At 43.5% G+C, this 13,398-nt stretch overlaps 2 protein-coding genes across 2 annotated transcripts; both read left to right on the top strand.

Moving 5' to 3' along the window:
• Nucleotides 1-936: 936 nt before the first annotated feature.
• On the top strand, nt 937-2,751 carry UBQLNL (ubiquilin like). The gene has a single exon (XM_011383126.1). It carries the CDS (start codon nt 937-939, stop codon nt 2,749-2,751), a length of 1,815 nt encoding a protein of 604 aa, XP_011381428.1.
• A 4,527-nt stretch (nt 2,752-7,278) lies between these two features.
• On the top strand, nt 7,279-9,231 carry LOC105307576 (ubiquilin-3). The gene has a single exon (XM_011383125.1). The coding sequence runs from the start codon at nt 7,279-7,281 to the stop codon at nt 9,229-9,231; it is 1,953 nt and encodes a 650-aa protein (XP_011381427.1).
• Nucleotides 9,232-13,398: the final 4,167 nt, after the last annotated feature.

Below are 13,398 nucleotides of genomic sequence, written 5' to 3'. Positions count from 1 at the left end.
GAATTTAGACACAGAGAAAAACATGACCTCTTCTTCCACTAAAGAAGTTTGTTCTTGCTCCATTTTTCTTTCTAAGCCCCAACTCTTTCTAGATCACTAACAAAAGTAATAAACCCCTTCTTATGGGAGAGAGTCCATTCTTACCCACAGGTATGCAGTTTTATCTATGGCTTCAATAGACTCAATTTTTTATGCAACAAGCCTAACATTCTCATAAGTGTCCCACGCATATCACCAGAGAAACACACATCTCACATAACTGATCTGGTTTTATTTTATTTTATTTTATTTTATTTTATTTTATTTTATTTTATTTTATTTTATTTTATTTTATTTTATTTTATTTTATTTTATTTTATTTTATCTTATTTTATTTATTTTATTTTATATTTTATTTTATTTTATTTTATTTTATTATTTTATTTTATTTATTTCATTTTATTTATTTTATTTAATAGTTCCATCCTGAGAACATTGTCTCCAGTTTTCTGGGAAATTATCTTATTTTATTTCATAATGGGGACTTGAACCCCCAAATATGTCCTTCTTTCTCAGTTAGTCCTGGCAGAGACTGTGAGGCCACAGTTAACATCACAATATCCCTTTTCTGAAGAGGTTATGCTCCTGGTGGGTGGGGCAAGGGGAGGGGCAGCCCTGGGAAAAAGCCATCTCCACTTAGCCCACCTTGCACTAAGTATGAATCAGTAGCCACAACAGGCCTCAGCTGGGCCACATCTGGAGAACTGGGGTGGGGGTAGAACATTGCAAAATACCTGGCCCTGACCTGGTCACTCACCCCTTTTGGGGCAACAAGGAAGCTAGCCTGTGGCCTGAGAACACAACACCTGAGAAAGAGGCCAGTGGAACCATCTGTCTGCCCTCACCCCTCTTGCCCCTGCCTCTACCTGCTTCCTATCTGCCCACCCACTAAGGTCTATGCTGAATATTTTCTCTCGAACACCCAGGATGGCTCAGACTGGGAGTCCTTCGGGTTTGCCTGCAGACAAGAATGTCTCTTTGAGTGTCACTCGAGTGATAGTGAAGACACCTGACAGGCAAGAAGACTTTATGATAGCTGATGACACCTCAGTGAAGCAGTTCAAGGAGAAACTATCGGCTTACTTTAAATGCCAAATGGACCAACTAGTGCTGGTCTTCATGGGCCGTCTTCTCAAAGACCATGACACATTGAGTCAGAAGGGCATCCTGGATGGCCACACCATCCACTTGGTCATCAGGTCCAAACAGGGCTCTAGATCTCTGGCCCATTCCTCCCAGAACCAGCCAACCAGTGGGCCATGCTACCAGGACAGAAACACTGAAGGAAACAGCAGTGGGCTATACCAACCTGCTGGTGTGAGTCATACCCCAGTGGAATCAGCCCCCTTTGTGCAGCCTGATGCACCCCAGGTGCATACCCAGCACCTAGAAGTGGATAGTCCAGAGCACATAGCACAGATGCTGGAGAATCCTAGCATCCAGCAACTTCTGTCCAACACAGACCTCATGAGACAGGTAATCTCAGAACACCCAGACATGCAACAATTGATGCAGCAGAACCCAGAAGTCTCACACAGCCTTGACAATTTTGAGATTCTATGGCAGATGCTGGAGCTGGCCAGGAACCTTGCCATGATTCAAGAGATCATGCAGATCCAGCAGCCTGCACCGAATCTCGAGCATCCATTGAATCCACCATCACACCTGGGAGGAGAGACAATCCCAGGTGGGGATAGTATCATGAGCCAGAGCTATGCTGATTCCAATAACCAGATGCTCAACAGCTCACAAGATCTCTTTAAGGGCAACCTTTTCACAGCTCTCCTGGGAGAACAAGTGCCGGAACAAGTTCAGTTTTCACCCCCATCTCCATCATCACCCCAGGAAAAGCAGGACCAGTCCCCACAGCTCCCTACAACCCGAATCATCTATACCAGTTCTTGCGGTTTATCTTCAATCAACTCAGCCAATGCTACCCCCCAAAAGGTGAACCATACTTCTAGGGCCAATACTGCCGCTAATTCCATCCAGCAGCCAGCTGAGGTTCCAGCCTTACCTAGCATAGAGCTCACTCAGCAGGCCCAAGGAGAAGAGAAAGATGCTACCGTCTCTGTAGATAGCTCTGATGTGAGGTTAGAGGATGATCTCCAGCTGTCAGATGAGCATATTAGTTCCCAGATCACAGAGAGCATAATGCAGTTGCTTTTGAACAACCCCTACCTGGCAGCCCAGATGATGTTCATGAGTATGCCCCAGCTGAGTGAACAGTGGAAGCAGCAGCTGCCGACCTTCCTGCAGCAGACCCAGCTTTCTGATGTGCTTATAGCCCTAGCCAATCCTAAGGCATCACAAGCAATATTGAAGATTGAACAGGGTCTGCAGCTGCTGGCCACTGAGGCTCCTGTACTTCTGCCCTGGGTTGCACCTTACCTCTGGGGTCTGGGCTGGCTTCCTGCCCCCAGCTGCAGCTACCCTGACACAGTGCCCTGGGCCTGGGATGTGTCAGATACGGCTGAGCCCAAAGGGCCTGAGTGCTGCCGCAAATCTGGAGCCGTCCTGCAGAGGCTACAGTCCCTAGCTGGAGAGCCTTCTCATCTTCTGCAAGCCCCTGAGGTTCGTTTTAGTAAGCAAATGGAATCTCTTCAGGCCATGGGGTTTGAAGACCACCATGCCAATCTGCAGGCACTCATTGCCACCAAGGGGGACACCAACGCTGCTATTCTTAAGCTCAAGAGATCCCAGGGGTTCTAAACATCATGACTACCTGTTTGCTTTTAACCTACATGCTGACTCATTTGACCACTTCATCTGCCTTTTCCTCCTCTTCTGATGCTTCCAGCCAGAAGAAATCTTGGAGTAGAAGAAATCAACAAATGCTTTCTCTACTGAATCATAGATCATTGGCTTTGGCTGGAAGATCTGTCAATAAAATGGCTACACCCACTTGCTCCCATCTGAAGTTTGGCTTTGTTTCTTTCACAAAAAGGCAACTATCTGTGTGTGATGTCTTTGTCTTACCTACCTACATACACGAACACACACATACACCATTTGCATACATATTAATATAGAGAATCATAGTTGTACACTAGAGATCCACATGTACGATACCATAGCACATTCACATACTCAAGAACATACATAAGTATGTACACATACACAAGTTCACATAGCTGAAGGTTCACATATATAGGCACAGAAAGTCAAAAAATACAGTCATGTGTGTACACAGATATACATAAATACTTAGAGATACATAAACAGACCCACATATAAGGAAGACAAAACATACGAAAGGGAAAAATACTACAGATAGACTCAGATATTTAATTGTAAATACTTTCTTGGTTCTTCAAATCCAAAATGTTCAAGTTTAAAAGCAGCAGAAGAAAAACCTGGTGAGTCAGAGTGGGAAAAGACCCACATTTAAGTCAAGTCTTAAGGAGTATTCATCTTTGTAGGAGTTTCTTAATAACTGCCGTTTCCACGATCATAGGGCTTTGCTGCACTATTATCGTTATCTCTTAGCACAGAGAGGTATAGCTGCTGCCACCTTTCATTCTAGCTACAAAAAACCCAGGTCTCCGTGAGGCTCAACATTTCCAACAATATCATTCTTAGCATAGCTCCTGCGTGTTGCTTATGCTTTCTGCAGTTAACCAAAGCCCTATCTCCTCTTCTTCCTGCCTCACCGAGTATCTCAGCCAATTGCTATGGAAAGAATTGTGGTTCAAATACTTAATTATTAAATAATTTATCGAGCTCTTGCCATAATTTAATAAGTCAAATATTGTTTTAGGCATTAAAGAAATCTCAGTGGTAAAACAAAGATCATTTATGGAGTTTACTTCCTTTTCGTGAGTATACAAACAATATTCAACTTATATATGTGTTAGGTTGTGATAAGTGCTTTGATGAAAAATGCAGCAGTTTAAGCCATTTTAAACAGGGAATAAACAGAAAAGTCCTCTCTGAAAATGTGGCCGTTGAGCGGAAATCAAAAGGGATTGGGAGAGGTGCACATGCAATTTTCTGAGAGAAGTATGTTCAAGGCAGAAAAGGCTACCGTGAAAAAAGTAAAAGGCTTTGAGGTAGCAGTATTCTCGTTTTTGAAGAATAACAAGGAAATGGTGTAGCTGGAATGGAGTGACCAAAAAAATGGGAGGGGGGGGGTGGGAAGAAGACATCAGAGGAATCTTGAAGAGCTTTGCAGGTCTGGTGAGGACTTTGGATTTTACTATGAAAATCACTGCTGGATTTTGAGCAAAAGAAAGAAGTGATTTGATTTATCAGTCTGGCCTCTGTGGGGGTAATAGATTATGGTAAAGGAAAAAGTTGGAAGCAGTAAAACTAGTATGTGTTTCTATGATAGAGCTGGTAGAAAATAGTTGAGTCTGGGACTGGTGAGGGAGCTGTGGAGGTGGTGAGAAGTGTTTGATTCTGGACTGTGAAGGGGATCCACAGAGATGTGTGTGTTCCTCACAGACCACCTGTCCTCCAGCCTTGACAAAAGCATTGGCAAGAGCGAAGGATGGGTCCACGAAACTCCAAGTGTGTCTAGCAAACATACTGCCAAAGATTCCCATTCCACCACAAAAAGATACATCTCAATAAAGAAATTATAGCTAAAACTGATTTTTTTTCCCTTCCCAGTGAGCCATCTCTATTAATCCAATTAAGGCTTATACATTGGTTGCCTCAGTTTACATAAAAAGTCCAAGGTTTCCGGGTCATCTAATCTTTATCCCAATATGCTTGAAAATCTCTCATTTGAATCAGAATCTCACTTGTCATCAATTCTCCAAAACTTTCCACCTTACCGTTTAGAACTCATATTTTATCAACAGCAAAACCATTATACCTACAACTTTCAAAATGTTCCCTCACCTTTTTTTCTGTAACTGCAATTTCACCGTTCACTAAGGAGGCTGCTTCTCTGGCAGTGCTCATTGCTTCTTTCATTCCTGGTGGACTTGGAAGTGAGGAAGGTGTCCTACTTATACTTTCTTTTGCTTCCTGACCACAGTTCTCTAGCTTCAGTACTACTCCGTGATCTATCAATATAATTATTCTGGCATAATACTCACCATGGCATATCCAACTCTGCCTAATCTCTATGTGGGCAGAGAAAAGCAGACAATTGTGCTGAGTAGTCTCATCTAAACTGATTACCAAAAGCCTTAAATGATCTGCTAGTAATCTTACTACATTTTCCTACTTCAATATTTCTCACCAAAATCTGCATCAGAATCACACTGGGTAGTGTGTCAAAACACAGATTTCTGAGCTCCATTTCAAAAGTTTCTGATTCAGCAGGTCTAGACTGGAGCCCCAGATTTTGTATTTGTGACAAGTTTCCATGTGATGCTGATGCTGCTGGTCTGGGGACCACACTTGGAGATCCAATGCCCTAGTCAATTCACTTCTACATTCTTTGAGATGAACATTTTATACCTTTTCTGCTCTTCTCAAACTTTCACCATTTCCTTTTTTATTCTCGACCACGGCTGGTGTTTTGCTTATTCCAACAAGAAGACAAAAGTGATCAAAAGTGACTTACATCCATGTGCATCACTAAATCGACCAATTTACTTGCCTTTGTACCCATACATTGTTCCCTCTAGCCTGTTGTATTGAATAAACTATCCATGCTCCTAAATCAACTCTCCACTAATCTATCTACTCAACACTTTACTGTTGCAATTGTTTTCTCTTTCTCCTACATCATTTTTTTCTTCTCATTGGTTTTATCCCATCAGAATAAAAATATAATTTAATATTTTCATCTTAAGAAAAAAACAAAACAAAAAGCCTTTATCCCTACATTCTCATACAGCCACCATCCTTTTTTATGATTTACAATACTCTGATTGGATTCACTTTCTTTCTAATCCATTTGCTTTTAAACCCACTCCAATCAGGTTTTCTGCCCCATCACTGTTCTAAACCTGGTCTTATCATGGTCCTAATTCTTTCTTGTCAAATCCAATATCAATTGCCAGTCTCCATCCTACTGACATCTCAGCTTCTTTTGACACATTTAGTTACTCTCTCCTTTTTGAAACTCTTTTTAATCTGCTCTGTCTCTCTCTTTTGACTTAATGCTTTCTTTTAAATATCCTTTGCTGAATTCATCTAATCTTCCAGACTTCCAAATATTACAGTGCCCGTGACTCAGTCTTTTTACCTCTATCCTTTTCCTACACTCTCCAATCTCATGATTCTAAATATTTTTGTCAGTGTGGATAAACACTGGATTCATGGTACTGAATCACCTTTCCACATTTCCATTTGGATATAAAATAGACATCTCATATCTGTAAAACTGAACTCTTAATTTTAACAACCATATTTCCAATTTAAAAAAAATCAATAAATATATATTCTTTGAGTTCTTCTGGGGGATAATGATTTTTTTTAAAGTAAAATAAAAATTTCATATCATCCCTGACCCCTCTCCCATACTCTAGCTCCTGCCCATCAGAAAGTCAATACTATGAAAAAATGTAAAATTCTCATGGCTAATGTTGAAGCAGAGAAAAGATAAGAACTTAAGATGCCAAGAAGAAGAGTAGCTGAATTTGAATCTTAATGAGGACACAAAAGATTAAGGAGTCTTTTTAAATAATCTAATCCATGTGAGTCCCCACATACCACATACTGGGATGTATGAAAGCAGAACTCTCGGCCTAAGAAGGAGGGTCAGCCCAGGCCCCGCACTATGAAAAAGGGATAATGGAAGTGGAAACCTCAAAGACTGGGGGAGACCGAGTTCCTAGGGATCTGGGACACCGTGGAGAAATTTCAAGAATCCATTGTATGAGGCTGTGATGTCAGTCATGAGGTCACAGAGGTGACCTGATGGAGTGGGTTCCAGCCCAGAAGGCTTCAGGGGTGGCTGTTCAGCAAGATGAGGGTGGTTTGGAGTCCTGTTTAAGAGGAAGGACGGGGTCACAGCTGATTGGTATGTATTCCCCAAACCGGGCCCTTCTTCCTGCCATTGCCCCTTCACTCATCAACTGTAGACCTCTTTTCCATGGCCTCTGATGTCTCTCCCCTGACCCCAGCATCTCTCAAACCCATAATCATCCCAAAGCATACTATCCCAAGGAACTCAGAGCCCTTCCCTGTGAACTCTCGAGTTCCCTCACCTTGAGATCCCAGGCCCTCTTTGTGCTCACCTTTTCTACTTTCACCACTACCCAAAAGGATGATCTTGGTCTCCCATTCCCATCCCCCAGCTGTGTCCCCACAGACCTGGGCTTCCTGCTGCCTACCATGGCCAAAAGTGGAGAGGCCCCGCCACAAGGCAGCCCAGCACCAGTCCAGGATTCCCATCTCATCAAGGTGACAGTGAAGACGCCCAAGGACAAGGAGGATTTCTCAGTTACAGACACTTGTACCATCCAGCAGCTGAAGGAAGAGATCTCTCAACGCTTTAAGGCTCACCCTGATCAGCTGGTCCTAATCTTTGCTGGCAAAATCCTCAAGGACCCCGACTCACTGGCACAGTGTGGAGTGCGAGATGGCCTCACTGTTCACCTGGTCATCAAGATGCAGCGCCGTACCATGGGCACTGAGTGCCCAGCTGCTCCAGTCCCTACCTCAGCCCCAAGCCCGGGATCTCTCCCTCAGCCCAGCTCCATTTACCCAGCAGATGGGCCACCCACCTTTAGCTTAGGTGTCCTCACGGGCCTCACTGGGCTGGGTCTGACCTCTGGTAGTTTCCCCGACCAGCCAAGCTCACTGATGTGGCAGCATGTATCTGTGCCTGAGTTTGTAGCTCAGGTCATTGATGACCCCTTTGTCCAGGGTCTTCTGTCCAACACAGGCCTGGTGCGCCAGCTGGTTCTTGACAACCCCCATATGCAGCAGCTGATCCAGCACAACCCTGAGATTGGGCATATTCTCAACAACCCTGAAATCATGCGGCAGACACTGGAGTTTCTACGTAACCCTGCCATGATGCAAGAGATGATGCGTAGTCAGGACCGGGCGCTCAGTAACCTGGAGAGCATCCCTGGTGGCTATAATGTGCTTCGGACCATGTACACAGATATTATGGACCCAATGCTTAATGCAGTACAGGAGCAGTTTGGTGGCAATCCCTTTGCTGCTACCACTACCGCTAATGCTACCACCAACAGCAGCCAACCTTCAAGGACAGAGAATTGTGACCCTCTTCCCAACCCCTGGGCTTCCACATATGGAGGCTCAGGTGGCAGACGAGGCAGGCAGCCTGGGGACCAGGATGTATCTGAAATAAGAAACAGAGTTCCCAACATTCTAGGTAGTATAGGGCTCTATGACTATCTCCAGCAATTACATGAGGCTCCACAGTCCCTAGGAACCTACCTGCAGGGGATCGCCTCCACCCTCAGCCCAAGCCAAGAAGCTCCACCACCAGGAAACCGAGTTCCCCCAACTTCACCTTCATCCCAGAAACCTGAGTCAGGCCAACCGCTCCCCAAGGAGTCGGTAACGATCAAAGGAAAGTCCTCCTCCCCAGGGTTCCTGAGATACCCCACAGAGGGTAGTGCCAGACAAAACAGAAGCCAAGATGGCACAGGGAATGGCTCCACTGGGCCCAACACCAGCATGCCTGATCTTGTCTCAGGGTTGGGGGTTGCTGCCAACAGGGCGCCATTTGTTTCTTCGTCACCTTCCCCCATGGCGGCTACCCCTGGAATCCCTGAGCATGCCTGGCTGCCACCACCTCTGAGGCCAGCCAGCATGAATCAGGCCCCACAGTTGCATGAGGAGATGCGCCAGCAGCTGCCACTGCTGCTGCACCTTCAGGCAGCCATGGCAAACCCTCGTGCCATGCGTGCCCTGCTGCAGATTGAGCAGGGGCTTCAGGTTCTGGCTACTGAAGCACCTCACCTCCTACTCTGGTTCATGCCTTGCTTAGCAGGGCTAGGAAATATGGCAGGAGGTACAGAGCCTAGAGAGGGTGCCTTTGTGCCTGAGGATCCTCCCCCAACCCCAACTCTTGAGGTTCCCCCAGCACAGGGCTCTGTGGAGCTAGGCCTCCATTCCACTCCCCTCCTCCAGATACTGCAAGCCTTAGCGAGTGCCAATTCTCCTCAGCTACAGCCCGAGACTCACTTTCGGGTGCAGCTAGAACGACTGAGGGCCATGGGCTTTCTGAATCCAGAAGCCAATCTCCAGGCTCTCATTGCCACAGGGGGCGACGTGGATGCTGCGGTGGAGAAGCTGAGGCAGTCGTAGGTGCCGGAGTTATTCAGACCGTATCTTTTCCTCTGTGCCCTTTCCCCCATATTCCACTGTCCAGCTCCCCCATTCTTGAATGCAGCTGCACTATGAACCAAATTTACTATGATGCCCTTTACTGCGGAGACAATGTTGATCCAGAGTCAATGAGGAAGAATGAGAGCCAGAAACAGGGTGGGGGTGCTGTGAATGACCTAACCATCCCTGCCACTGTGCCACTGTGGGACCCTAGTCTGAGCTCTGCATATGCCTGTCTTGAGATACAATAACATCCAATCTCCAGTGCCAGTTGCTGCCTGAGTCTGATTCTTTGTGGGCTATGAGAAAAGGGGATCATATGGGAGAAGAGTTATCTCTGCATGGATAGGAGTGCTTGAGGGGAAACTGAAGGGTTTAAAGTAGAAGATTCAGAGGCATAGAGAACAGAGGAGGGCAAGCTGGGATAGCTTTCTAGGTGTCCTTCCAGAGGTCCCCTCGATTTTGTGTCCTGTAGGAGGTGCCACCATATATCCTGTTCTTTGGGGCTTCCTACCACCGGCGTGGTTGAAAAGTGAAAGTAGTCACAGTTTCTTATTTTTATTGCTCCTGAAGATGATACTACAGGTGACTCACATTTTCTGAATTTGATGCTGATCCCTGAGTGGATAGTCATAGAGCAGGATTTGGGGTGAGTTCTAAAATTCCCTAATCTCATCATGTTAACAAAGTTACTGACCCCAGTGGCTAGATTCAGAGCGCTGCTTTCATTGCCACAAATTCTGCTTATCCTGGATTTTATCTTTCTTGCAATTCTAAGTTCAGAAATTGGGTATCGACACTGTGCTCAGCCTTCAACATTAGGAATTCAATGTGAGTAAAAGGGACATGATCCTGCCCTCATGAGTTTATGATCTGATAGCAGGAACTGTTCAAACTGTATCTGAAGAATGCTCATGTGTAATTACAAACTATGATAAATAGCTATGAAGAAAAAAATGGGGAGTGTGAAATAGCATAACGGGTTTGATCTAGTGTGGGGAGACATGGAAGGCTGCTGTGAGTACGCACTCCAAGCTACGATTTGAAAAGTAGAAATAAAGTAGGTAAAATCTGAGAGGGGAAGGGAGAGTATTCCAGCAGAAGAGCCATTATGTACAAAGATACCAAGGTAGGATGTGCATTGCACAGGGGAGGTGCCCTTGGCATCTCAGACTAAATTCTAGTTTTCACTTGGGAAAGCTTCCCATTGCCCATATACTTCCAGGGTGAAGGTGTTACAACTCATAAATCGGGCAAATGAACAATGCCTCCCAGTCCACATACACATAAATGTGCCATGGGCTCACACAGGTATGCACACTGTGTAGATATGCACAACCATGCAGTGCATATTCAAAGGTAAAAATATACCTTTACATGGGCATACCCTATGTCCACATGGGTAAGCATACATACACAACACGGTCTGTTAGAATTTTGCCACAGAATGGGAATTTAAACATAAAAAACAATGCTACACTCATGTCAGAAAAGAAAAGTGTCTTTTTTAGACGCTACCACTGTGTAAAAGTGGCCGGCCGTGGGGTGTGTTTAAAAGTCAGAGACTTAGTGTTGAGGGTCTTTTCAGGAACTGGGAGAAGCAGAATCTCTGCCTGGAACCCAGGGTACTTGCACCAACCTGTCTTTACATTTTAGTTACTGATAAGGTGGCTTAGAGATAAAATGGTGAGGTTTTGAGGTCTTTATCTCATTGTATGAGGTTCCAGTCTTTAGGTGGAGCAAGAGATTTCGAATCCCTTTTCCTCCTCGTTCCACTCTGGTCCCCTCTGGCTTTGCCCCTCATCAGTGGGGGAGTTTCGCCCAGATCAAAAGAATTGTTGATGGTGGGGTTAGGAGAAAAGAAGAGAAAAGTCTTGCTGCTTTGTTTCCTGCAATTGATAAAGCACGTACTCTGGGGCTGCCTTTGACTAGGGAAGATGTGTAATACAGTCTCTAATTTCCATCCTGGAAAGACCAGTTAGGTCTGAGAAAAAACCCACGGAAAGAAATGTTGCTGCTTTCGTCTGTCTTTCATATGGTCAAGGGAAGCATGAGGGTTCATATGAAGGAAAGCCAGTTCATCAGGGCAGACAGCAGGTGGGAATCTGGGTCTAAAAGTCCTGACTTTAGGTGAGTATTCATTTGATGGACTCTTTTCTAGCCATATTCTCTTGAGAGAACCTTACGGTTAGTTGATGGGGTATTTAGAATCCTTGCTCTAGCCTCATCAGTGACTGACCTCATCAGCCCCATACCTAGCTCCATGATGAAAGAGGTAAACTTCTAGGAGAAGGAGGTTTCTGGATCAGAGACAGTCATTGTCCTCCACCTAGCAGCTAACACAGGGCCTGGAACATGGAAAGCCCTCATTAAATGATCGATTGAATCAATGTTGGTTGAGAAGTGAGAAAATGAGTGGCCGTGTGAGAAAGAAGTTGAGGAGACTAAATCAATATGAATCAAATAGAAGATATTGCAGGACTGGGGTTTGTGCTTGGGGGAATAAAGACTGTTGGGGTTTGGGGAAGAGGAGATTCTTGCAGGCTGATGTTCCTGAAAGGGCAGGCCTCCCTTTGCAGTCCTGGCTCTGATTCTCACACTCCGTCAGTGCTCCAAGCCAAATATCTGGGCCTTGGAAGGACCCCACACTAGGGAACTGTGCGAATGGAGAATAAAGGCAAAGCCAGAGTTATGATCATACTGGGCCTGGTGCCTAGATCCTCACAAAGAAAATGTGCTCTTCAAAATAAGTGATTTTCTGGAAAGCAAAAAAAGTCTGCAATGCTAATTTGTATCACAAATAGCCAGCCAGGTAGATGGACAACATTTTAAGAGAAAGGTATCCAACAAAACAACAGAAAGTGCTTTTTTGCACGTGTGTGTGTTTTAGATATTCCCCTTATATCTCTATCACAAATACATGCCTACATTTTTTTCTAGATATTTTAGGTTGCACTACTTACATTTAATTTTAATAATAGCTAACACTTTTTGAGGTTTTCCTACATGCAAGATCCTGTTGAATCCATACGACAGTCCTTTAATGCAGATCATATCATTATCCCTATTTTTCAGATGAAGAAAACTGAGGCCTAGAGAGAAGGGGAGTACATTGCTCAAAGTTATACAGCTTCTGCATAGTATAGCCAGGACTCGAAATTAGACAATCTATTTCCAGAGCCCACTTAGCTACTGTACTAAATCAAGTTAATGCTTTAATTCTTACCTGTACAAAGTGAAAGGGGAAGAATTTGTGCCATTCAATTGGAATTTTTGCATCCCTGACTCTTGTAAGTACCTATATTGGATTGAAATACCTTCTTTATCATAGTCTACATATGAGTATACACACACCTATTTTTTAAAAATTTAGTCTAATACCACACTTCTTCAAATACTCTGACTTTAAAATATTTAATGACAAAAAAATCAATTCTTGATTCATTTTTCCTTTGCAATATCTCATTGTCTAATTTTGTCTATTTTTCTGGATACCCTTTGTAGTAGATGTCAGAGTTTAGAAAAAGACAAATGCCATTTTGATTGGCTTTTCCTATTATGTTTATAAATTAGAGGAAAATTGAGAAATGTATAAGAGGCAGTCTTTTAGAATAGAAAATATTTCCATTCATGTTTCATTTATTTATAAAGAATTGTAGTTTCTTTATATAACTGCTAAACGTTTAGCTTTATTTAAACATTATATTTTGGGCGCTTCTTGAGTGAAAATTTTTTCCATTATATTTTCAGAATGGATATTGCTGTGATGAAGCTGCGCTGAATTCTTGTTTCAGAGAGACCTTTCATTGATTTTCATACAGCAAACATATGCCTCCTTGATAAGTAGTCATAAAGCCTCCACTCTTCTAATAGTTAAACCTCTTCTTTTCTAAAAATATAATTTCATTTGTTTTTTGTTAAAAAGTTTTAATATTTTAAAAATATTTAGATAAGATTAACAGGTAAAATAAGAATACAAAAACCGGCAATAATTCCACGACCCAGATAGCACTGCTAATACCTTGATGTTGTTCTTTCACATATTTTACAAAACTGTGATTATGTGTACTTGGTGTTTTATAGCTTGACTTTTTAACCTGGTAATATAGCATAAAGCTTTTTTCTACTTATTAAAATACACTTTTA

Source organism: Pteropus vampyrus, unplaced genomic scaffold (genome assembly GCF_000151845.1).
Source record: "Pteropus vampyrus isolate Shadow unplaced genomic scaffold, Pvam_2.0 Scaffold504, whole genome shotgun sequence".
In the NCBI taxonomy this organism is placed as follows: Eukaryota; Metazoa; Chordata; class Mammalia; order Chiroptera; family Pteropodidae; genus Pteropus; species Pteropus vampyrus.
This window is presented reverse-complemented; position numbering and strand designations above follow the sequence as displayed.